Genomic DNA, 24,789 nt, shown 5'->3' with positions numbered 1-24,789 from the left:
TCGTCTTCGCCGCAAAGAAGATGTAGATGAGTCAGACGTGAATGGCCAATCCTAAGGCGGCATAAGAGAACCTCTAGTCGACGTTCCTCATGGAACGAGCTCTCCCACAGAGCCAAGATGGGTTTAATGACATGAAGTTTATTGTTGCACTCCGTATCCCACTCCGACTGCCATGTCTTGAAAAGTGATTTCATCAAAAGTGGCCTAAGGTCCTGATAGGGTAACCCAAGAGTTGTTGCCGAGTCCTTTGCACTTGCAGCATGTTGATCTGCTTGCTCATTCCCTCGAATTCCTACATGACTGGGCACCCAGCAGAATCTTATGGTGTGTCCAAGTTGGAGAGCCTGGTTTATTTTAAACAGTATATGTAGTACAAGGGGGTTCTTTGTGGGAAGTTTCGAAGAAAAAGCCTGTATCACGCTTTGTGAATCGACAAAAAGGATAGCCTTTAATATTTTGTTACTCATGATATGTTCAATGGCTAGAGAGACACCATAAAGCTCTTCAGAAAAAAATGCTTGCCATACCATCCATTCGCAAAGCTTTCTCAAAGGCACACGAATATACGGCACAACCAACAAAAGATGAAGATTTCGACCCATCAGTATAGAATTCAGTATAATCTATATATATCTCTCCTGCAATGACTGAAACTCCTGCTGCAGGACTTGAGGGGAAATAGCCCGTTTATTATACTTTGTGAGTGACCAGTCGCAGAAGATCGGCACTTCGTCCCATGGAGCAACTTTTTCTTTCTGCTTTAGTATGACAGCATCCTTGAGTGGAAACTGAAGGAAGGCACAAAGGCTTTGAATGCGGAAGTTAATAGGACGAACAATACATGGTTTGTTTTCAAAAAGTTGGGAGAATCGACAGGTACGGGTGGTACTGTAGGATGAATGTTGTGGGTTAGAATAGACCCTGCAAGCGTAAGAAAGGCTAAAGTACTGTCTCCGCTTCTCAAGAGACATCTGAAAGGTGTCTGCATACAAACTCAAAACAGGTGATGTGTGAAAAGCACCCGTAGCCAGTCGGAGCCCCAGGTGGTGAACCGGATCCAGCATCTTTAATGCAGATGGACGTGCAGATCCATACACAATCACGCGATAGTCGAGGCGAGACCGAACTAAGGAATTGTAAAGTCGCAGGAGGCAGCGCCTGTCAGACCCCCACGAGTTGTGGGACAACACTTTGAGAATGTTCGACTACTTTAAGCATTTGCGCTTCAATTCCTTCAAATGAGGTACAAAAGTGAGTTTCTTGTCGAGAATTATGCCCAGAAATTTGTGTTCCTGGTGAACAGGTATGTCAATGTGGTTTAAATGCAAAGAAGGATCAAGGGACAATCCCCGGCGGAGCGAAAAGGGAACGCAGACAGTTTTTTTCGGGAGAAAAAGTGAAACCGTTTTCATCTGCCCATTTGCTCATCCTATTGACTGTAAGTTGTAGTTGTCGTTCACAGCTGGAGAGGTTGCAAGAAGAAACGGAGATCTGCACATCATCCACATACAATGAGTAAAACACAGACGGTGGTATCACACTCGCAAGACTGTTAATTTTTACAGCAAACAGAGTAACACTTAAAACGCCTCCCTGATGGGCTCCATTTTCCTGGGGTAACACATCGGACAGTGTAGAACCCAAGCGGACCTGAAAAGTCCGGTCGCTTAAAAAATTCTGTATACACTGGAGCATGCGGCCTCGTACTCCATAGCTGTGCAGATCCCGAAGAATCCCATACCTCCATGTGGTATCATAGGCCTTTTGCAGATCGAAGAATACCGAGACACAATGCTGTCGATGTACAAATGCCTCACGAATACAAGTCTCCAAACGAACCAAACGGTCTGCTGCTGATCGTCCCTCCCGAAATCCACACTGATTAATGTCCAAAATATATTCTTCCTCAGGAAAATACACCAGACGCCGGTTGATGAGCCTTTCATAAGTCTTCCCAAGACAACTAGTGAGCGCAATGGGACGGTAACTCGCTGGAAGAGAGGAGTCTTTACCAGGCTTCAGAAGAGGAATAATGTGGGCACTTTTCCAGCATCGAGGGAAAGTAGCTACTTTCCATATATGATTAAAAAACATAAGCAAATGACTTAATGATGCTGGGTACAAGTGCCTCAGCATTTCGTAATGAATCCTGTCTGGACCTGGTGCAGACTGCTTTTTTACACCAAGCGCGACTTCCAGTTCGCACATACTGAATGTCCTATTGTAAGCTGCCCGGTCATATCCTGACATCGAGATCGATTGCTTTTCAGCAGTAGACTGAAACTTCTTAAACTTTACACTAAAGTTGGAAGAACTCGATACATGTTGGAAGTGCATACCAAGAACATTTGCCTGATCTTTAAGAGATACGGCAGGCAAGGGAAAAAGAGGGATTCGGAAGGGTTGATAGTCTCCTCGGACTTTTCGCAGGCGGTCCCACACTTCCTTCGCTGGAACAAGGCTATTTATAGAAGAGGCATATTTCGTCCATGAAACCCTTTTAGTCTGTTTTCATGTCCGATTCGCCTTAACCCTACTTTTCTTGAGTGCAATTAGGTTTTGATTTGTAGGGTACCGACGAAAAACTCCCCAGGCTTTATTCTGGTCCTCGCGACTGGTTGTGCACTCCTTATTCCACCACGGTTTGCACCTCTTAGGAGGATGTCCAGATGTTTGAGGAATAGAATTCAAAGCCGCACTAATTATACATTCAGTGACATAAACTGTCGCATTGTCGGGGCTCATAGTACAAAGCGAAGATGGATCAATCACAGCCTCTAATTCAAAAATAGACCAGTCGGCATTCTCTAACTTCCACCTAGGAAGGCGAGTCGGAATCGATGGAATCTGTTTAACGCTTTCTAAAACATTGGGAAAATGATCGCTGCCAAAAGGGTTGTTTAAAACTTGCCATGAAAAACATGGGAGTAACGATGGTGACGATGAAGACAAATCAATAGCTGTGGATGTGTTACGGCGGCACTAAAAAATGTTGCTTCTTTTTGGTTCAAAAGACATGATAATAAAAGTCGTTCAATGACTACACCACGAGAGTCCTGTCGAGGACTACTCCAGAGGAGGTGGTGGGAATTAAAATCGCCAAGAATTAAAAAGGGCTCGGGCAGCTGGCCGACGAGTCCCTGAAGTTCTTGCAAATGCAGCGGAGTGTTGGGTGGCAAGTAGAGGGATACAAGGGTAATGAGACGGTCAAGAAGAATTCGAACTGCAACTGCCTCAAGTGGAGTCTGTAGAGGGACTGGAGCACAGGCAACTCCACTCTGTACTACCACTGCTACACCACCCGAGGGGTTTGATGAAATGCGGTCCTTTCGGAAAATCTGATGACGATGTAGCACTTTTGCGTGGGTGTCACTCAGATAAGTCTCCTGTAGGCACAAGGCCACAGGACGGAGCTCATCGAGAAAAAATGTATGTCATCGATGTTCCGAAAAAGGCCGCGACAATTCCACTGCATAATGCTAAAATTGTGGACCATTGTAAAGTTTATAATAAAAAATAAAATTAGCTGTCAAAAGTAAGCAAACTTTCTACGACTTAGAAGTCTATCTTTACACGCGGAGCATTTTTCTTTTTAGAGGTGTCATTCGGCCTGCCCGTGGTGCCACCGGGGGCCGGAAGTAGAGATTCGGAACTTGAGTGAGGTCTGTCCTCGTCGGACCTTGACCCACTCTCGTCCATTGGCTCAGCTGGAGCCAAAAGGGGCTCCTCCTTGGAGGCCTGTAACCTCGACGGCTCCCCCAGTCTCCGAGATCCACCAGAGGCAGAGGGACCAAGTCCCCGACCTCGCATGGCTGGGACGGAGGAGTAGGGGGTGCAGAACCCTGTACAGGGAACGCAGACCCCTGAGCTCGGGTGGATCCCGAAGGACCCGAATCCACCCTGTCGTGTCGGGGTGGAGCAGTGGGCACTGCTCCAGAGGTACCTTTCTTCTGCGACGGGGTGGCCCCCGTCTGCTCGGTTGATGAATCCGAGCCTTTCGCACGGTTGGGAAGGGCGCCTGCCTGGGCAGCTAGATAGCACGCCCTGGAAGTTGCACCTTTAGTTTGGGACCAGAGGACTTAAGTGGTTGTGCAAGTCTCTCCGTAAGACACTTGCGTTCCCACAGACGCCATAGGCGGTGCAGGTCCCCGGTGCACCACCTCGGCAAAAGAGCCTCTCTGGAAACCCAAGAGGCGACGCTTTGCTTCGGGATAGGAGATGTTTTCTTTCACCTTCAGGGTCAGAATTTCCTTTTATCTTTTAAAGTGTTTACATGACCTAGAATATGCAGGGTGCTTGCCTTTATAATTTGCACATTTCGTGTCTTTATGACAGTCGTCGGCGTTGTGCTCACAGCTACCGCACCTGGCACATGTCTCACGGCCACGGCAGGACCGCGAGCCGTGCCCAAAACGCTGACAGCGGAAACAACGGACAGGGTTAGGTACGTAAGGCCGGACCCTACAATTCAAGTACCCCGCTTTCACGGAAGAAGGCAGGCTGTTGAGCTCAAACGTAAGGACCAGGTGTCGCGTAGGAAGTTCTTTGTCATCTCTACGGGTGGTGATGCACTTTACAGCAACAACACCCTGACTGCGCATGCCTTCAAGAATCTCTTCCTCCTGACTTTCCATCAGGTCGTCCTCAGATATAACACCACGAATGGTGTTGAGTGTACGGTGTGCAGATACGCTCACTTTCGTGTCAAGGATATGGTTGACGCAGAGCAACGCTGCTGCCTGATTTTTCTCAAGTACTTCTACCAAAAGGTCTCCAGAAAAGGTCTTTTTTGCATTAAACTTTTCCCCTACCAAGTCTTTTAAGACCTTGGCCGCAAGGAAAGGGGAGAGTTTCGACATCGGTTTTGTCTCAACTTCGGAATGTACAATGAAAAACTTAGTAACATGGTCGGTGTTGCTCTTGTCCAAAGGTGGTGGATATGCATCGGTGCGGACCCTTTTGGGGGCCCGATCGGAAGGTTTAAGCTTGGAACCCATAAGAGGAGAATGGTGTTCGGAAACTGTGGTGCACCGCCCACCACCGAGCCCAACAAGGGAATAGGTAACGCTTCATAACAAGATGGGCTTGGCTGAAGACGTTACTCTATTAGTGCTGCCCAATCTCTATACCCAAGTGTGGGTCAAGACAGAGGAGTTGAAAAAGGAGAGAAGTGAAATGAGAAGAGTGAAGAGAAGGAGAAGACAAAGGTGAAAGAAGGGAGGGGATAGTAGAAGAAGTGGCGACTAGACTGAATCATCCGGGCCGGGCCTTACCAGGACTCCCGTCTATGAGAAGCGGGGCCGAAGTGGTGTATTGCCTCGCCCGGGGGGCCCCGAAGGGTCCAAACCTACCCCGGGCTCGGCTCAACCACCAGGATGCCCTTTTCCCCAGACACGGGAAAGCCACGCACAGCCATACGTGGGCAGGCGAACCCGCATGGCTCGGGGTCCGTGGAGACGCCACTCTCCAAACACCTGCTTTCACAGGTGCCCCCTGCGCGGACGTACAGAAACAGGACAAACACAATGTTAATGCGTTTTTAACGCAGTATGCTCGGATCCAACAATTTATCGCCGGAACAAAGCCTTATTATCGTTTTCACGAAGGTGAAGCGCTGAAACACTCCGCATTCACGCTCACAAATTCTTGGTGTAGCATACTATTTTCGTGGTTGTCACGTGATATCACCGACGTCTTTTTGGTAAACTCTCTTGGTTCTATTTTCCTTATCTTAGAAGGAACGAAGACCCACCTATATACAGGGGTGGTCCAGTTGCGCGATTTGTGCCATTTTGATAAATTCCCACTTGCCTGCGCCTTGCTGCGCACAAAGGGAATACGTAATTGCGCCAAACTGCGCCAAGCTGAACAAATCTACGAACGAATTGATTTTTGGAAGAGTTTTCGTTATTGTCTGGCAACTGTAGAAATCCAGTGGGGTTCGACCATCTCAATCCAATCCAAGTTTCTGGCTCCGTGGCATTGTTTCACAGGTTTCGCACTGATTTTACCGACATTTCTAACGCACCGCAGTTTTAACAGTTTCAGTTGCATTTCGAAGTGCAGCACTGAAGATTAGCAAGCACAAGCAATTATTTTTTTCTGCGTGCTCATATTCAGAAGCGTGAGACTGTTTTATGCGAATGTGCTCGCACACGGTTCCCATTTCGTTTGCATGCTCGGTCGGGACAGTTTGGTTGCGAATTGTTGCCTTTTTTTCACGTCAAATGATCTGAATTCTCGATCGTATACAACTCGTTAAAATGTCTACATTAGAAAAAACACAAAATTTGTTTATTGATTATTTGCTCGTTTCACATGCTAAGACAATAGATGCATATCGCGTATACAGTGCTAATTCACCTCTCTACCTAGAGCAAAAGTCTCGAAACCCCGGCCCGCGAACGCGCTCCGCCCGGCCCGCAGATAGCCGCGGTCTTTCCAGTGATGCCCGGCTCGCGGCCGGGCATCACTGGAAAGACCGCGGGAGAGGAGGCCCTCTTTAGCGTTCGCTCTGAAAAATTGGAAAGAGGAGAAAGGAGCTTCCACTTTACTCTTAACCACTGTCATGATTTGGGAAAAGAAAACGAAGAGAAGGGAAGAAAAAGAAGAGCGGTATCGCGGGTGCGAAGGGATTCGAAGCTGGACCAAGAGCCGCGACGGTTGGCTGCTCGAACGGTGCGCTACCCGGCTCCGTCCCGGCGTCAGTGCGGTCGACTTAACCGGCTCCGTCCCGGCTCCAACGCGCTGAGAATCAACACGCCTGACTCCGTCCAGGCTGCAGGGAAGCTGAACTTCAACGTAACCGGCTTCGTCCCGGCTTCAGCACGGTGACCAGCAGCGCAACCGGCTCCGTCCCGGGATCAAGACACCCGGAACCGAGATAACCAGACCCCTCCCGACATCGCGGCACGCTCTACTTCACCAAAGATCAAGGGGGCGAACCATCAAGGGCAGCAGCGGCCCGGGCTACGACCCCAGGGGTGACTATACTGCCTACCGAACGTGCTTGGACGGTCGAATGGTTTCTTTTCTTTTGCCTTTCTATCGTTGCCTCTTTCTTTATAATTTAACTTCCTGACTTGAGCGCACTGCAACAGGCTTAGGATGGCCTCAGCAAAAGTGGGCCACTAATTTGGGGCTTTGCTTAACCGGGGAGGCACTCACGGTTGTCGGTCGGATGACACCGGCACATGCGTTGGACTATGCCACGGTGAAGCTAGCACTCTTCCAGCGGTTTCGTTATACCAAAGAGGGATACCGCGACAGGTTCCGAGAATCCAAGCCCGAAGACAGCGAGACAAGAAGACAGTTTGCGGCCCAATTGGCAGGGTACTTTGATAGGTGGATTGAGATAGCAGGGATTGATAAGACTTTTGAAGCATTGCGAGACAATGTCTTGGTGGACCAGTTCTTGCTGACTTGCTCAAGCAAGCTGGCAATATTTCTAAGAGAGCGGGACTGTCAAGGTTTAGACGACGTGGCAGCTAAGGCTCACCTGTTTCTGGAGGCTCAGGGACAACCTAGCACAAGTAAACAAAAAGGAGACGAGATGGCAATTAAGCAAAGTGCCGTAGGCAAGGGGAATCATAGAAAAGGTGATGTTCAAAAAAGCATCCGCTGCTTCTTGTGTGGAAAGTCTGGGCACAGAGCAGAAAACTGCAGGAGTAGTGCACAAGAAAGGAGGGTTCTGCTGTGTTGGAACTGTGGTCGCAGTGGTTACAGGGCTGACGCGTGTAGAGAAAAGCCGAACGATAGACACCAGGCTTCATGCCTCTGGACGATGTCTCCAGGCAACTGCGACGAGTCAGATGACTGTTGCGTCACCTTGAGTAATGGCGATAAGATTCCAGTTGTTAACGCTGCCATGGGGAGGGTCCCGAAGTTTTTAGTAGAGTGCATGACCGTCGTGGAAGCTCGTCTCGGGGACCATAAGATATCGGTATTAAGAGACACCGGATGTAATACCGTTGTAGTTCGTGAGGAGCTGATTCCTCAAAAGAACCTAACTGGCAAGTCGAATCCAGTGTTTCTGTTGGATCGAACGGTCCGGTATTTACCTGAGGCGGAGATCTTTGTGCAAACGCCTTACTATACGGGGAAGGTGTTGGCAAAGTGCGTCAGCAATTCACTATATGACCTGGTGCTGGGAAATATACCGGGAATACGAGACGCTAATGACCCGAACCCAGCTTGGGTAAAAGTAGATGAGTTGGCGGGTCAAAGATTGAATGATGAGGTAGAGGTGAATCGGCGTACTGGTAAGAAGGCAGATGCCAGCAAAAATAACGATTCCAGTGACAATAAAAGGGACTTGTCACATCAGGTAGAACCAGCAGAGGTCGCTGCAGCCCGGGAAACAGGCGCCGCACGAAATGAGGCAAAAAGTGAGACGCCTCTGAGTGTACCTCAAGTGGCGATAATTAATACCACAGCGGAAGAACCCGCTAGAGAACAGAGAGCAGACGGAACTCTAACTCTGTGCTTCGACGGTATTGGAACGATCACAAGAAGCCACAAGTGCAGGACCAAGTTCCAGTTCTTCATGAAGAATAATCTTTTGTACAGGACGGCGGAATACTCTTCTGGGCGAAGGACAGAACAGCTGGTGCTCCCGAAAATGTTCAGGGCCGCCGTTGTCGCTCTCGCACATGACAGCATCATGTTAGGACACCAAGGCATGAAGAATACGCTCAACCTGGTGGCTGAAGAATTCTTTTGGCCAAGTATGCAGAGCGAGATTAAGAGGTATGTTCGATTATGTGATATATGCCAACGTACAATACCCAAAGGCAAGGTTGGTAGGGCACCTCTAGGAAGAATGCCTACTATCGAGACACCTTTCCAGATAGTGGCGATAGACTTAATTGGCCCCATCGCTCCGAGGGCAGGCTCAGGTAACAGATACATCCTGACAATGGTAGGTATGGCGACGCGGTATCCGGATGCAGTAGCGATGAAGAGCATCGGGGCGCAGGAAGTAGCCGAAGCTGTGGTGGAGATGTTCACAAGATATGGAGTGCCGACAGAAATTCTTAGCGATCGGGGATCGTGCTTTACATCAGAACTAATGAAAGAGGTCAGCCGACTTCTATCAGTGAAACATCTCATGACCACTCCCTATCACCCTATGGGGAACGGGCTAGTAGAGAGATTCAACGGCACGATCAAGCAGATGTTAAAGCGGATGTGCCAGGAAAGGCCTCGTGACTGGGACAGATACCTACCAGCCCTCCTGTTCGCGTACAGAGAAGTACCACAGTCGAGTCTCAAGTTCTCACCGTTTGAACTACTCTACGGAAGAAGAGTGAAAGGTCCTCTGGCCATTCTGAAAGAGGTCTGGTCGAACGAAACCCTCAAAGAAGAAGTGAAGACATCGTACGGGTACATGTTGGAGTTGAGAGAGAAGCTAGAAGAGACGTGCAAGATAGCGCACAGCTGCTTGGAGGAAGCAAGAGCAAAGTACAAGGGGTACTACGACAGAAAGAGTTCCAACCGGAAGTTGAAGCAAGGTGACTTGGCGTTGATCCTTCTCCCTACAGATAAAAACAAGATGATAGCGCAGTGGAAAGGACCATTCCTTGTGTTGACAAGAAGGAATGAAGTTGACTACGAGTTAGACATGGAAGGAAGGACGAAGACTTTTCACATCAACATGTTAAAAAAAGTATGAAGAGAGAAAAGGAAGTGGACAGGAGCAGGCGCTTTGCAATGCTGCAGCAAGCACTCACGAAATGAACGACTCCAGACACGACACTGACGAAGACGGTCATATTCAAATGCTGAGTTTGAAAAAGCAAGAAGGGTGGCAGGATGTCGTCATAAACGGGAAGTTAGAAAGAGACAAGTCTTGCGAGGCGCGGAGTTAATAAAGGACTTCAGCGATATCTTTTCTGATCTTCCTGGTAGGACAAACCTCATGACATGTGACCTTCAGCTCACCACTCCACAACCTATACATGTGAGACAGTATCCGCTACCTTTGGCTGTTCAAGATGTAGTCGAGAACGAAATCACAGAGATGCTCAAGTTGGACGTAATAGAGAGGTGTACGTCATCGTACAATGCCCCAGTGGTCATTGTGAAGAAGAAAGACGGGTCGAACAGATTTTGTATCGATTACAGACGGCTGAATGACGTCATACATCCTGATGCAGAGCCAATACCGAGAATCGACATGACGTTGGTCAAGGCGAGACAAAAGCGTTTCTTCTCAAAACTTGACGTAGCCAAAGGCTACTGGCAGATTCCGATGGATGACCACGCCAAGGAAAAGACGGCTTTTTCGTCGACGAGCGGGCATTATCAGTTCAAGTTTATGCCGTTCGGTCTGAAGACCGCCTCCGCTACGTTTACAAAGCTGATGCGTAAGCTCCTAGATGGGGTGCGAAACGCGCATCGCTAAATTGATGATATCCTAGTTGCAACAAGCTCATGGGAGGACCATATAGAGACGCACAGGACGAGTTTTGAACGTCTACGAGCAGCGAAAATTACAGTAAAACCCAAGAAATGTCTGATAGGGTTCGAAGAAATTAGTTTCCTAGGACAGGAAATTGGAATGGGTAATATAGCTCCGGATGCACAGATCATCGAAAGAGTCCGAGATGCACCACGAGCGCAAACGAAACGCCAAGTTCGTTCGTTTCTCGGACTAACAGGATTCTACAGGCAGTTTGTGCCGAACTACGCAGAAGTTGCAGCGCCGTTGGTAGACCTGACTAAAAAGGGAGCTTCTAATGGTGTCGAGTGGGGCCCGAGGCAAGAGGAGGCTTTCACAAAGTTAAAAAGACGGTTGGACCAGCCACCGATTTTGCTGTCACCAAATCCTGAGAAGGAACTTGTGTTACGCACTGATGCGTCAGAAGCAAGTTTGGGGGCAGTGTTACTGAAGGAGAAGGAAGGGATGCTGCACCCAGTAGCATATGCCAGTCGGAAACTGACTAACTCCGAAAAGAACTTCGCCACCGTGGAAAAGGAATGTCTAGCACTGGTTTGGGCAGTTGGCCGGTTTAAGCTCTTTTTGTATGGGAGGACATTTCGCGTCCAGGCTGACCATCAGCCGCTGGAATTTCTCAACAAGGCAAGACTCACGAATAGTCGGGTAATGACATGGAGCATGGCGTTGCAAGATCACAGTTTCAACGTAGAGTATATTAAAGGTAGGGATAATGTGGGCGCAGACTTTTTAAGCCGGCTCTAGGGTGCCTTTCAAGAGGGAGATGGTTCATTGACCGGAGCTGATTGAGAGGTGCGTGCCACAAATCCGTATATACGTCAGGGGTATCGAGGAACCACAGTCAGTATCGACTTAGGTTCTAACAGGTACCAACCTTGGCAGCTGGTCGGTGTCGTAGGTTCTTATAAGGTCTTTGGTTTTTTTTTTGTGTGTGTGTTTTATGGTTGTACGCTTATCGGATAAATTTTTCCTGAAGAAGAATAAGTTCGACCTACGACGAGGTGTTTTAATGTATGATTGAAGAACGAATCAGAGATTCTTCGTTTGTAAACCTTTTTTGTTTGGTAAAAGTGTGGGGGGGGGGGGGGGGGTGAAATTTCGGCAACGGTTGAGTGTTGGCGTTATCGTTTGTGGCGGGTGTTGTGAAAGTGTCGTGACAAAAGCTCGTATCTCGGTTGCGATCAGCGATGTTGTGACGGTACCTGGAAAGAAGAAACGGACAAGATAGAAGTTTGTTACAAACCTCTCGTGTTTGTGGGGTGATGTCATGATTTGGGGAAAAAAGAACGAAGAAAGAGAAGGGAAGAAAAAGAAGAGCGGTATCGCGGGTGCGAAGGGATTCGAAGCTGGACCAAGAGCCGCGACGGTTGGCTGCTCGAACGGTGCGCTACCCGGCTCCGTCCCGGCGTCAGTGCGGTCGACGTAACCGGCTCCGTCCCGGCTCCAACGCGCTGAGAATCAACGCGCCTGGCTCCGTCCAGGCTGCAGAGAAGCTGAACTTCAACGTAACCGGCTTCGTCCCGGCTTCAGCATGGTGACCAGCAGCGCAACCGGCTCCGTCCCGGGATCAAGACACCCGTACCCGAGATACCCAGACCCCTCCCGACATCGCGGCACGCTCTACTTCACCAACGATCAAGGGGGCGAACCATCAAGGGCAGCAGCGGCCCGGGCTACGACCCCAGGGGTGACTATACTGCCTACCGAACGTGCTTGGACGGTCGACTGGTTTCTTTTCTTTTGCCTTTCTAACGTTGCCTCTTTTTTTTTTTATTTTACTTCCTGATTTGAATATATATATATTTGTTTTTCCTCATGCATTTGTCTCAGTCTCCCAATCCTTCCTCTCACCACCCCGGACGAACCTGACAACCACTCACCAACTATAGTACAGCATAAGTGTTACATTTGGGATTTTAATGGGTATCACGTAACTGATCGCATGAATGGATGCTGGTATCACTAATAGGGAACTACACCGAATTGCTCCAAACTTACGTGCGTACTGCTCCAAAGCTGCTCCGAAAAGCGACTTTTTCTGATACAAACGTACTCCATAATCAGAATTTTTCTGCTCCAAAAATTGCCCTAACTCATAGCTGGCTGAACCACCACTGTATATATATGTATTGAAAGCACATTTAGTTGTAAGATCATGACCTCTTCCAGTTCATTATGCTGCAATACGCCGCCATGGTCTTCTTAAATGCTGTACCATTCTGCCTTTATGGGTCACAAAGACCATCGAGAAAAACTAAAACTGATCGGAGAAGCTGTGTAATTTGGGCGTTAGAAATTATTCTCCAAACTCCGGTAAAATCAAGGTAAGTTTAATCTTAATCACTTTCTATCTGGCCACTTCAGATATTAGGTGAAAACATTGACTTTTCTCTAGGCTTTACAGATCTGTTTAAAGAAGTTGTGAAAGCTACGCTAATCTCCTTAATGCAGATTAGTTATTCGACCAGTGGGGACATAATATAGGAAGGCTACTCGTCACGAAGTGTAAAAGTATCAACTAAGTTTGTTGGTTAACGTTTAATTAGCGAAAATAAAGAGATGACTTTAATAATAAACATGCTGAGCGTCACCGAAAACCACTAAATCAGTTAATTTGAGAAATATTTAGAGCGCGTGAGAAGCGCGCTGGTGTGCTGAAGTTACCACTCGTGCAGCAGGTGCAGGGCTTGAGGGGCGAAAACTGCGGACGCGTAGCTTTCACGGCTTTTCTAAAACATATTTGTAAAGTTTAAATGTACCATGTATAGGATCCATTAAGGTAGCCATCATATGAAGAGAAATTCTTATAAAGTTACCGAGATAATGTATTTTTTTTTTTTTTTTGCAGTGCAACACAAACCGCTCTACGCCTTTTTAACAGTGCGCCATACCTCAAGATAAAAATAATTCACATTACAAGAACAAATGTTGACATGTCAAAATGAAACAAAGATTTTCATGCGCTTTCTAAATGTTTGTTTGCATCAAAAACTATAAATATCAAATTTATTTAGGTTTGATTTAAATTGTTATAAACCAGTTGCAGACGGCTAACGGGATCAGTGTCGTGTATAAAAGGATGAAACAATTAGCGTACACAGTTATACCTTTGAGGGATACATAAGTATATACAGTTCAGTAGCGCTGTGGAATCAAGATAACCATTACCAACCTTATTTAGAAACCTGAAATCACGAATTATCGTCTGTTACATAATGAGCGTAAGCCAGTCAGTTTATATAATTCTCTCTGGTCATAAAACAACCTGAAATGTCGGTCAGGATTATAAAATACACGTATATATTTTTTGTGAACTCGCTCAACACTGCAGGAGTGACTCTCTGCAATGATGTTCTATTCTACAGCGACAACAGGGCCCTCCGCATGGGCATCACGGCCGGCCACCTCCGAGCTCTTCCATGGGAACTTTCCATTGTCATTTGTTTTTTGTCAATAAAAATGGAGTTGCGCTCGAAATGGATTTCGACTAACCTCAACCCCGCCGACATGCCCTCACGTCTACCTCGCATCTTTTCCGCCCACTCACACGTGTGATTGGCTGAGGGCATGCCGGCGAGGGGGAGGAGGTTCACACGTATAAAAGGCAACCGAACCTCCTTCCAGGGCAGTCGGGATTTTGAGAGCGTTAGTCAAACCCACGCCACTCCATCAGGGTTTCACCGTGGGCATCGAGACCCAAGTGTATCGTCCGTAAGACTCCGATGCCGCTCCATCAGGGTTTCACTGTGGGCATCGAGACCCAAGTGTATCGTGCGTAAGACTCCGATGCCACCGAAACGAAACGGCCGTACGCTCCGGTCCCACTCTGCTCGTCCTGCTGACCGTTCAGGTGCACCAGATAATGGAAGCCCTCCTGCAGCAGCTACGCCTGCTGGCCATTCGAGTCAGCAACCATTCCCAGCCTTCCCCGCTCCGCCTTCTGATAGGGTGGCCCCCACGACCCCGGCAAACCTTCCGCCTCCGACGGCCGAGCATGTCGGAATTCTCACTTCGGCTCTTTGAGCCGCGTTTCACGAGATTAATCCACCGAGACGAACTCACTTCCCGCCGATGGACCAACCCGTCGCCCACGCGACGGACGACGATGAGGGCGACTTCCTCCTCCGAGGCTTTGCCTCGGCCTAGGACTCCCCGAACCGCTACCGGGCCCGCATCCCAGAGGATGACACAGAGGACCCCTCCGATAGTGAGTGGGACACAAGCCCGGACCGCGAGAGAGTCCACTACCCCCTTACGTCAGACACCAACGGGTCCCTACCGGTGCTTGAGGTCATCGTCTCTTCACAACCAGTGACTCCCCAACCCGGAGGGACCTCAGAAACGCCCTCGTGTTTGTTGATCGGGCCAGCCGCCAATCGCGCTTCTTCGGAACGCGACGTTGTGGAGATCCAGCTCCTCGAGAACTTCCTTGCAGTGTGTGACAGCGTCCCCCCTCTCCGTCCTGCAGCCAAGCTCCGGATCCTTGACCGGGTTAGGCTGCTTTACCACGTCGCCTTCTCAGGATGGCAGACTGCCTTGCCAGGATACGCCGACCCGTCGGCCTCCTACCTTTTGGGAGCCCCGCTGCCACCTCCACCGGCCACCACTGTAGTCCCCGACCGCCAGAGTAGACCCCCCGGCCGCGGCCGTGGAGCCTCCCAGACAGCCCGTGGAGCCGGAACAAAGAACCCCCCTCCCCCCCAAGGCGCCCAAGGACGCCGACGCCGCCGAGTAGACTCTTCGCCTCTACTGTTCGACACCCTGCGTCCCCGCCAAGAGATCTCCTCGACCGCCTGCCACTTTGGGACTCACTGGATTACGCAGTGCTCCCCCTTCCCCGTCCCCTACTCAACCCACCGTTCCGGTGAGTGTGCCTCCAGAGGCGATCTCCCCAAGAACTCCCTGTGTAGTTGACCAACTTGCCACCCGCTTTGACATTGTCTTAGACCATGCCACAGCCATTTGTTGATGTGAACGGACAGGAAATAGTAGCCATTGTACGGGTTATAGCTGTATATTTTATCCTTCATTATAATAATCTAAGGGACGTTTAATAAATAATCATATAAAAGACATTGATGTAGTTAGGCGTATAATAACAAGTTTGCAATTCCAAACGCCTAAACACTATAAAATCGCAACTGCCGAAAGCGGGTTTTCAGACAATTTCCGCCGGTGCCATGACTGTAGAGGCCTCAAGCCTCTCCTATCATGGCTCCCTATGCGCTACTTAACCTATACTATGCTAGAAATATTAAAGTATACTATTGTAAAACATTAGAGGAAAATACACTTCCTATTGGGAACCTAGATTTCGAAATTCAAAATTCTATATTTTTAATGCGAAATTCATCTTGATTACAAAAAAAGAATCGTTGTTAGCATGTCTAGAGGTTTAAAACAGAAAATCACTGCATATACCTGTAACCGAATGTATTCTGGGTAAAAGAATGGTGTAAAGAGAACGCGACGCGAGAAAAACAAATTAAAAAAAGTAAAAACCTTTTTTGTTTCATAACTTATTTCTCAGTAGTCGTACATGATAAAGGCACAAACTTTCCTTAATTTGGAAGGCAATAAAAGGTTCTACGAATGGTGTTGTTTTAAAAGCAAAACTAAACATAATCGACTAAAAAAATCCGCAGTTTAGGTCACAGTTGTTTGCGGAGGCGTGTTTGGGGATTTTTACAAAGATTGGAGCGGCAAATAATGAATAGCAGTTATAATGCCGTCTTACCTACTTGCATATATATCACACTAAAAATATAGACACTCTCTTTTGAATACTTTGAGATTGAGAGTGATTAAAACACGCCAAACACGACAATTGTCAAAACCTCGTTGTTCTTTCCCGCTTGTTTTAGATTTTGTTTTCTTAGAAACTAAACATGACAGGACATTAAAATAGAAAGGAGTGTTCTTCTTGGAACATGCGCCACAAAATATAAAAAAATCTGAAGCAAAATAAAAAATACGACTGCACCTCGTTGCCTGAATTGAGATGAAACCGTCCATATATATATATATATATATATATGCCACGTGACCTATACTATACAAAACTGTATATAGTCTTGTGAAGAAATGAAAATGATCACTCCTTAAATAGTGCATTTCACGTATTATAAGACATCGAAGGTAAAGGCCGCCGGCATTTTCTTTTAAAAGCGAAGATCTACGCCATGGCATGCAATATTTGGGCGAGTGAACATCGGTATAAGCCAGTTTGTTTGGCCACCAAGCGTAACTTCAATTCATGGCACGCGGCCAGGAAGTGGTCGGAACAGATTGGCACGTGGCGTTGATAGCTCATTTTCCATATATCGCATTAAAGTTCACGACTGGGCGTCCTGCAGTTGGAGCAGGTGTTGGACAGAATACTCGATAAAAGTATTTAAGTTAAGTTACTAAATACCTGCTTCATAAAGTATTTAAAATACTACTCAAATTACTTTCACTCTAAGGTATCTTGAGTAGGATATAAATACTTAGAAATGCAATTCAATTACTTTTGAAGATACTTCCGGATTGCTTAATTTGTATCGACGTCATTGACAACAACAATTATACAACTGCCCAAATCTGGTTTACCAGAGTGGTTTATTAGCACGCAACAACACAAAACAAAAAAAAAGCATCGTACGGTTATTTTATGCAGTTATAAGGAGCAGGATATTGTCACGAATGATAACTGATGAGGCGGCGAATAACGGAAGAAACTAAACGTTTAATGGGGCGAACTTGTGCCCAAAACAAATTAGAGAAAGACTAGAGTCGCAGGCGTCGATGTCGGCGAAAACGCAGGATCGAGCGCTGTTGCGAGACTGACTCCGGACCGCCACATGGAGCACCTTTTGTACCCACGTGAATTTGTGGAACATTCGGCGAGGTACGTTCGGCGCGTAGAACATTTGTAACTCGATCAGACGACAAGGTTTTCAACTTGCGAGAATGTCAAGTTGAAAAAATAAAGAAAAAGATGAGTCCGCTCCCTGGAATCGAACCCTTAGCCTCTGCGCGAGGCCCAAGCGCGGCAACCATTCGGACACGCATTCACCCTGCAACGCGCGTGCCAATATCACTGATAATGTTACAAAACATCTCTGGGACAAAAAGGAATGTCACTTTGGGGAGGAGGTCAGACCGTGACGCCCCGAGCGGTTAACTTTATAACTACACAGGTGGGGACAACAAACACAATGACTCAGCGCTCAGCTAACTTAAGCGAACGCGGCGTCAGCGTTCGGCTGGAGTTTGTGTTCTCCGGTGAGGGGGAAGAGGGACTCTTATAATAATGTTTATTTTCCACCATAAGATGGTGGCGATCAGGGAAAAAAGCTGTCAGGTACAGCTTGACGGGTCCCTGACCGCCTACAGAAAGCAGCAACAGAGCCGGAAAAAACGATATTCAAGAGGAGAAAATAAAAAAAAAAAATGTACAATGATTGTCGCTATCACACATTTTAAAACAAAGTTTTAGATTTCTTTTCCCCTTTTTTACATTGAGGCAGGACAGACAACAGAGATAAAATTATGCAAAAACTAGTTACAAAGATCACAAAGAAAGAAAGGCAACTACCTTCAGCTGCTAGAGAAAAAAGATGATTTTACTTCTCTTAGGGATAACTTATCCCAATCTATACTTTTAGTCTTATACGAATTGAGTAAATTGGGGAGAGTGTATTTAAGCATTTGTTTGCCATAGTTTGTTCTTGGTGTAGCCACCTCCCAACACTCAGCACCTCGGGTTGGGTAATTATGAACATTTTTTGATAAATTTCCAAGATCTGTTAAAAAAGTTGAGTCTTTAAGTTGCTCTACTTTAAGGCTAGTGCTAAGCCTGTAATCATATAATGCATGCGCGTTTAATACGCGGAATTTTTGAAATAAGCCAGCTGTGTGAAAATCATACGAGACGGCAGCTATAGCCCTCAGTGCTTTTTTTTGTAATACATGTAACTTTTCTAGGTTTGTTAAAGTTGTTGTTCCCCAAACTAAATGGCAATAATTTAAGTGAGAATAAAATAGAGAATTATATATTAATAATTTAACGCTTGTTGGTAAAATATAACGATGTCGATTTAACATGCCCACAGTTTGGGATAGCTTTGGAATAAGAGAGTTTATATGACTTTCTCACGACATATTTTCAGAAAACATCACACCTAAGAGTTTAAAACAATTCACAATCTCGATTTTGGTTGAATTCAAAACTATCTCCTTGGTAATGGTAACGGGTTTATTTTTAGGACGAAAAAGCACGGCTTTGGTTTTATTTACATTTATTTGTAATGCGTTGTAATATGACTCCACGTTTGTAACCTAGACAGGGCCAGATTCGCCATATCGAATAATAGGTCAGGATCATCTGCAGAAAACAGTATGCTCGTGTCATCAGCATAGTTTACAAATTTTGCGCTTACATTAATATTGACTATATCATTCACGTACATGTTAAAGAGGAAGGGGCCCAATATACTACCCTGTGGTACACCAGAAAGAATAGGTTTTATAGTGGAAGAATTCCCATTGATATAAACATATTGTGCTCGATGCTTCAGATAAGATCTTATCAGCTGTAAAGCGTGCCCTCGAATTCCATAATTATCTAATTTAGATAGTAAAATTTTATGATTGAGGCAGTCAAACGCCTTGGTGAAATCTATAAAGACTCCAAGCGCCATATTTTTGTTTTCAAAGCTTTGTAAAATAAATTCTTTTAAAACAAGTAAGGCAGATTCTGTCGACTTGTGTTTTATAAATCCATACTGTGATGGAGTTATCAAGTTATACTTATTTGAAAATTTAGTCAAACGTGTATGAATAACCTTTTCGAGCGCCTTGGAAAACACTGGTAATATTGAAATTGGCCTGTAGTTTCCCATTTCATTTACATTTCCTTTTTTATGCAAAACTGAAACTTTGGCAATCTGCATTCGCTTAGGGAAAATCCCAGTAGATAAAGAGATATTAAATATATGAGTTATTACAGGTGCTAACAGATGAATAACATGTTTTACCGGTCTTATCTGGATGCCATCGACGTCACAACTAGAACTATTTTTAAGCTGAAGAAACACGCTTATAATTTCTGGTTCGACGACGGGATCTAAAAATATCGAATCACTGTTTCGTTTATCATTTAAAACCAAAGGAGTTTCGGTTTCAGTAGTACCCAGAATATTTACAAAATGTTCGTTAAAAGCATTTGCCAGTGAACATCCAGTAAGTTCAGTACCATTGCACAGCATTTTTTCAATTGAACTGAAGGGGCGATTACGATAAAGAAGATAATTTAGTTGCTTCCACATGATGTCAGTGCGTCCTTGTGTGGCCTTGAACAAATCAAAATGATAACGCGTTCTGGCGCGCTTTAGTTCTTTTGTCAGGTTGTTGCGATAGTTTTTAAATACTTTAAGGTCCTTCTGGTCCTTGGATTTTATGAATTTACCATATAAAGCGTTTTTTATCTTAATTTTACAGAGTAAATTTCTCGTTATCTAAGGCTTCTTTATGCGCTTGTTTGTTTTAATAGAAGTGAAAGGAAAATATGTCTTATACAGTCCAAGAAATAACTCTATAAAAGTGTTATACGCCCCGTCAGCACTATCCTCACACAGTACCCGGCTCCAATTTGTATTTGAAACAGCGGTCTGAAAAGCGTTGAGTCGATCTAAAGTTATTTTTTGTACTAATGTCCGCTCTGTCCTACAATTTTTTTTCGGGAAACTTTTGAGAGAAATGAATATTGGGAGGTGGTCACTCAGATCGCAAACAATGACGCCAGCTTTTATATAATCAACTGAGCTGTTTGAAATAAACAAATCAATCAATGTTTCAGATTGGAGAGTAACACGTGTAGGTCTATTAATAACATTTGCACAACCATATGTCCTGATTAGCGAATCTAAACTTTTTTTAGCTACGGTTTCCGCGCTCATATCAATATTAAAGTCCCCACCACAAATTACATTACATTTTTCTTCATTAACAAAAACCAAAAAAGACTCGAAAAATTTTAAAAACGATTCAATGTTGCCGTTTGGTGGTCGGTACACCACAGCAAAGATATTCTGGTTATTGCGTATACACATCATTTCGTAATCTTGAGTGATGCAACTATAATCACCTATTACTTCACCAGAAACACTTTTTGTCAAAATGGCTAAGCCACCACCACGTTTCTCTTTACGATTTATGTAAAAAGAGTGGTATGTAGGGAGTTGTAGTACGTCAGTCTCTTCAGTGTACCAGGTTTCTGTAAGCATGATGACATCGAAAGAAAAACCAAATTGATCGAAAAGTAGCTCAAGATCTACAGCTTTGCTTTTCGCAGACCGAACATTTAAATGGAAACAGGTAATGTGTGAAATATAATCCGCACCAAGATAGGTTATCAAGTCTTGCGGAAGAACGAACGCGTCAATTGCCATAAAAAACAAAAAGAACAGAGGATATTATCATCGACCGCCCTAAGATAGAAATTCGCGTATAAGATCCTGCAAAAATGCCCGTCTTTATCATCGTTAAAGTGACTTTTGAAGATAACGCCGTCGCAATAGCCGTACCCAGATTGTTTTTCTGCCACGCGGCAAGTAAACTTTCGGGTTTCATTTTGCAAGAACTAATAAAACAATGATGTTTAGCGCTGGTAGTTCCTATTTAATTTTTTCAAGATCGCCTTCATGCTCAATCCGAATTGTCGGTGCGCCTTCTTGTTTTCTCACGTATGAACAACCTTCCTTGTGCCAAATAAACTTGTAGCTGAGGTGCTTCGCCTTTGTTCTAACATCGTAGAACAACTTCCGGTTCGACGCCGTCATGTTCTCTTGCAGGTACACTTTGCCATCATCGGCTTCCGACCTTAACTTTTGCTTGTTTTGAAGCCATGCATTTCGCTCATTTCTGTTCACAAAGCGCACAATCACCATAGGCGTCTTCTTTGTCCTAGTTGGAACGCGGTGGATTGCCTCTACGCTATCTTTCGTTAGGGGCGGAACTTCTATCTGATCCGCGATTTTGTTAAGGTTTTCGAGCAAATTTTCATTGATAGTTTCTACAAGACCGTGCACTTCAAGATTATTCCTTCGCCCGTGTTGTTCCAATTTGTTTAGTTCTTTTTTTAGTTGGGTAGTTTCGTCCGTTTTCCGTTCTTGTTCTAGTTGATTCACCTTTTTCCTCAGTTATTTTATTTCGCTGTCATGCTCTTTCATTTTTCTTAAGACTTCATCGTAGTTGTCGGACATTGCTTGCACCGATTTCTCAATGTCCATCACAGTTTGTTTCATGCCCACCAGCTCATCCACTTGTTGCTTTAGTGGCGCGAGTATTGTTAACATTCCCATTATACGGGTCAGTTGCTGTTGAACATCTGGCGATTCATCTTTTGACTGTTCATCTTCCAGAGCGCTGCGAGTTCTTGCTCTAGCACTCAGACACGTTTGGCATTTCCAAGTCTCTTTAAACCCTGGCTTTTTTCCCCGGAGGGACTTTTCGGTTACGCCTGCACAGGTACCAATATGGTAGCGAAAGCGACATTCGCTACACTCCAAAACACCGTCATCATCGTCGATTTGCCCCTTACAATGGAAGCAGAAATCATCATCGTCTTTGTGTTTAGCCATCTCAGTAACACTTTTTGGAAAGCAGTCAGCGACAGGGATTTTAAGACACAAGTTGAAAAAAAGGGGTACTTTTCCTACCTGCAGAATCAGATGATTATCGTCTCGCCAGAGAGCCCTGTCGCTGACTGCTATCCGTCAATCCTGCGCAGCTCCTTTTGTAGCTTCTAGTGGCTTGGTGTCGCTTCAGCCGCTGCTGTCGCTTGCCCCGAAGTCCGTTGCTTGCGCCCGTTGACTTGCCCTTATCTTCGATGAAACGCGGTGTTGGCTGGGGCGTGTCGTTTCCGCGCAGTTTTCGTCTGGCGGGTACCAGGGCCTACAGAATCAGATGATTATCGTCTCGCCAGAGAGCCCTGTCGCTGACTGCTATCCGTCAATCCTGCGCAGCTCCTTTTGTAGCTTCTAGTGGCTTGGTGTCGCTTCAGCCGCTGCTGTCGCTTGCCCCGAAGTCCGTTGCTTGCGCCCGTTGACTTGCCCTTATCTTCGATGAAACGCGGTGTTGGCTGGGGCGTGTCGTTTCCACGCAGTTTTCGTCTGGCGGGTACCAGGGCCTGCAGAATCAGATGATTATCGTCTCGCCAGAGAGCCCTGTCGCTGACTGCTTACCATTCCGGCTTGCATGAACAATGCAGCATGCACGGTCCTCAGCTCAGCACAAAAGCCGCATCCGCAGGCTCGCATCCTCTGACTACTGCTTTCGGGAGAGATCCAGCACTTAACGTCACTTCGTTTATTGTTTGTATCTTACCTTACACTGCGCCCCGCGCAAAATTGAAGAAAATGACATGGACATTCCCATAAGGCCCGTGGGCACGTGCACAAGTCTTGTGTTGGGTTAACAAACGGGACAAAGCGCCTCGCCAATAGGGACATCGCTGAATATCACGTCCTGCGGCGCACCTTAGACGCATCGTTTAACTACAATCTATATTCCCTAAATGGGGAGTCCACTATTAACGAACTTGGGATACGGATATGAGTGAATGGATAACCAAACGAACCTACATAATAGACACCGCAGTAGTCGCACCTTCAAGTAGGTTGCGTTCAGAAAGGCACAAAACGTTGAGGGCGCATTGTTGGCATTTTGAGTGGTCATTCAGCTCGCAGTTCATCTCCTGTCCTGTTCTCCGCTTAAAATTAATCGTTTAGACAGTGTTCGCGAGAGCAGTAAGTGCTAAAATGACAACACACAGAAAAAAAAGCTCGACGTTTTGCTGTAGCGTTGTCAAATATACAAGCAAAAATAAAAAGTTTTATTTTTGTATCCACTTCTCATTTTCTTTTTTTTGTTATTATTTTTTTTTAAGCTAAAGTCTGCATTGCTGTCGTAGGTCGTTTCCCGGTCTGCGTTGAGCCTCAGTGTGGCAATCTTTACTTCCGTAAAACCACCCCTTTGGTTTGAGAATTTTTTGGGTGAAACTCTAGGAAACAAAAGGCGCCTTTGGGAAGGCGAGGGGAAAGCCTTTATTGCACGAGCCTTGGGCTGAAAAATGAAATATGAATCAAAATCGGCAAAAAAATTGATGTTTTCACAAGCTCAATTAAAGTCACCGTAGCTAATCGAAGCTAGCACCAGAATTTTGTTGCTCGAAAGAATGTTCACGTTTGCTCATGCCACGCCCACGCCACTACATACCGAAAAACTCCGAAAATGGCGGAATGTCAAACATTTATTTGAGATAATGAGTACAAGATACTGAGTAATGTAATTAAGATACAGTATCAAATACTCTCGATCAAAAATATTTCAAAATACCAAGATACTTCAAAAAACAGTATTTGAGTAGAGTATTTGAGATAGGCACAAGTCTGGTTGGAGCACAGTCAACGGCACGACGCTGTGGGCCCGTCATAGAGGCTGGACGAGCCATCTTGTTCTTAACGTTGTAGAGGTGAAATGTGACACATCAGTGTTCTTGAGTTGCAGTAGCACTGTTCGTACATATTGCCAAGATTATCTGCGGTCACACCTCAAATATGTTCGAGGCACGTTTGCTTCGTACGTGTGCAAGCTTCGAACATATCTGAAGGCAATTTTTACGTGACCGAAGTGAACGTCATACAAGGAAGGCTTCAGACAGTGCCTGCTGCACACTGTCTTTTGTATGGTGCATTACCAGCGGGACCGCGGCCTATACACGCATGTGACGCGCAATCGCGCGGTGCGTTGCAGGAGCCCGCGGTTTTTGCCTAAGGCCACTACGCTCCAGCTTGAGGGCCGACCCAAAATGCGGGCGGAAGACGCAGCAACATCACCCACGCCGCCGAGCGCGCACACTGTGGGCTGCAGGATGGCAGAATTAAATCGGATAGATAAAAAAATAAAGACAGTGTCGTGTTTGTGATGCACGAACGCGTCACTGGTGATTACGCCACTCGGTGACGGCGAAAACAGTGAATCCAACAGGCTCGTCGCATGACGAACTTCGATGAACAATTGACGTATTTAGACGACCATTTTTGAGCTGCGGTTTTAATAAATAACAATGAAAGAAACAACAACGTAATGTTGTCTTTAAAAGAAATTGAGCGCAGTTGTTGTTTATGATTGGTCAACGCCCGCGTCGCACTCACCGAAGATGAGGCTGACAACGATTCCCACCAAGACGCCGGAGATGAAACCCATGCTGCCCGTCCAGAGATGCGAGACATGGTAAAACATGAGGATGCCACTGCAATAAAAAAGAAAAAAAGAAGCATAAGGAA

General features: G+C 45.9%; 1 protein-coding gene across 1 annotated transcript in view; it reads right to left on the bottom strand.

Annotated features, from left to right (window-relative positions):
* The window catches only part of LOC8053231 (sodium-dependent multivitamin transporter-like), a 132,118-nt gene that overhangs the window by 8,948 nt on the left and 98,381 nt on the right, over positions 1 to 24,789 (bottom strand). The window contains exon 10 of the mRNA XM_040212947.2: positions 24,658 to 24,755. Within this exon, the coding sequence (XP_040068881.2) occupies positions 24,658 to 24,755 (98 nt within the window). The remainder of the gene's footprint in view (positions 1 to 24,657; positions 24,756 to 24,789) is intronic.

The sequence above is a fragment of the Ixodes scapularis genome, unplaced genomic scaffold (genome assembly GCF_016920785.2).
Source record: "Ixodes scapularis isolate PalLabHiFi unplaced genomic scaffold, ASM1692078v2 PGA_scaffold2__306_contigs__length_199485367, whole genome shotgun sequence".
Lineage (NCBI taxonomy): Eukaryota > Metazoa > Arthropoda > Arachnida > Ixodida > Ixodidae > Ixodes > Ixodes scapularis.
Note: the sequence above shows the minus strand (reverse complement) of the source record. Positions and strands in the feature narration are given on the sequence as shown.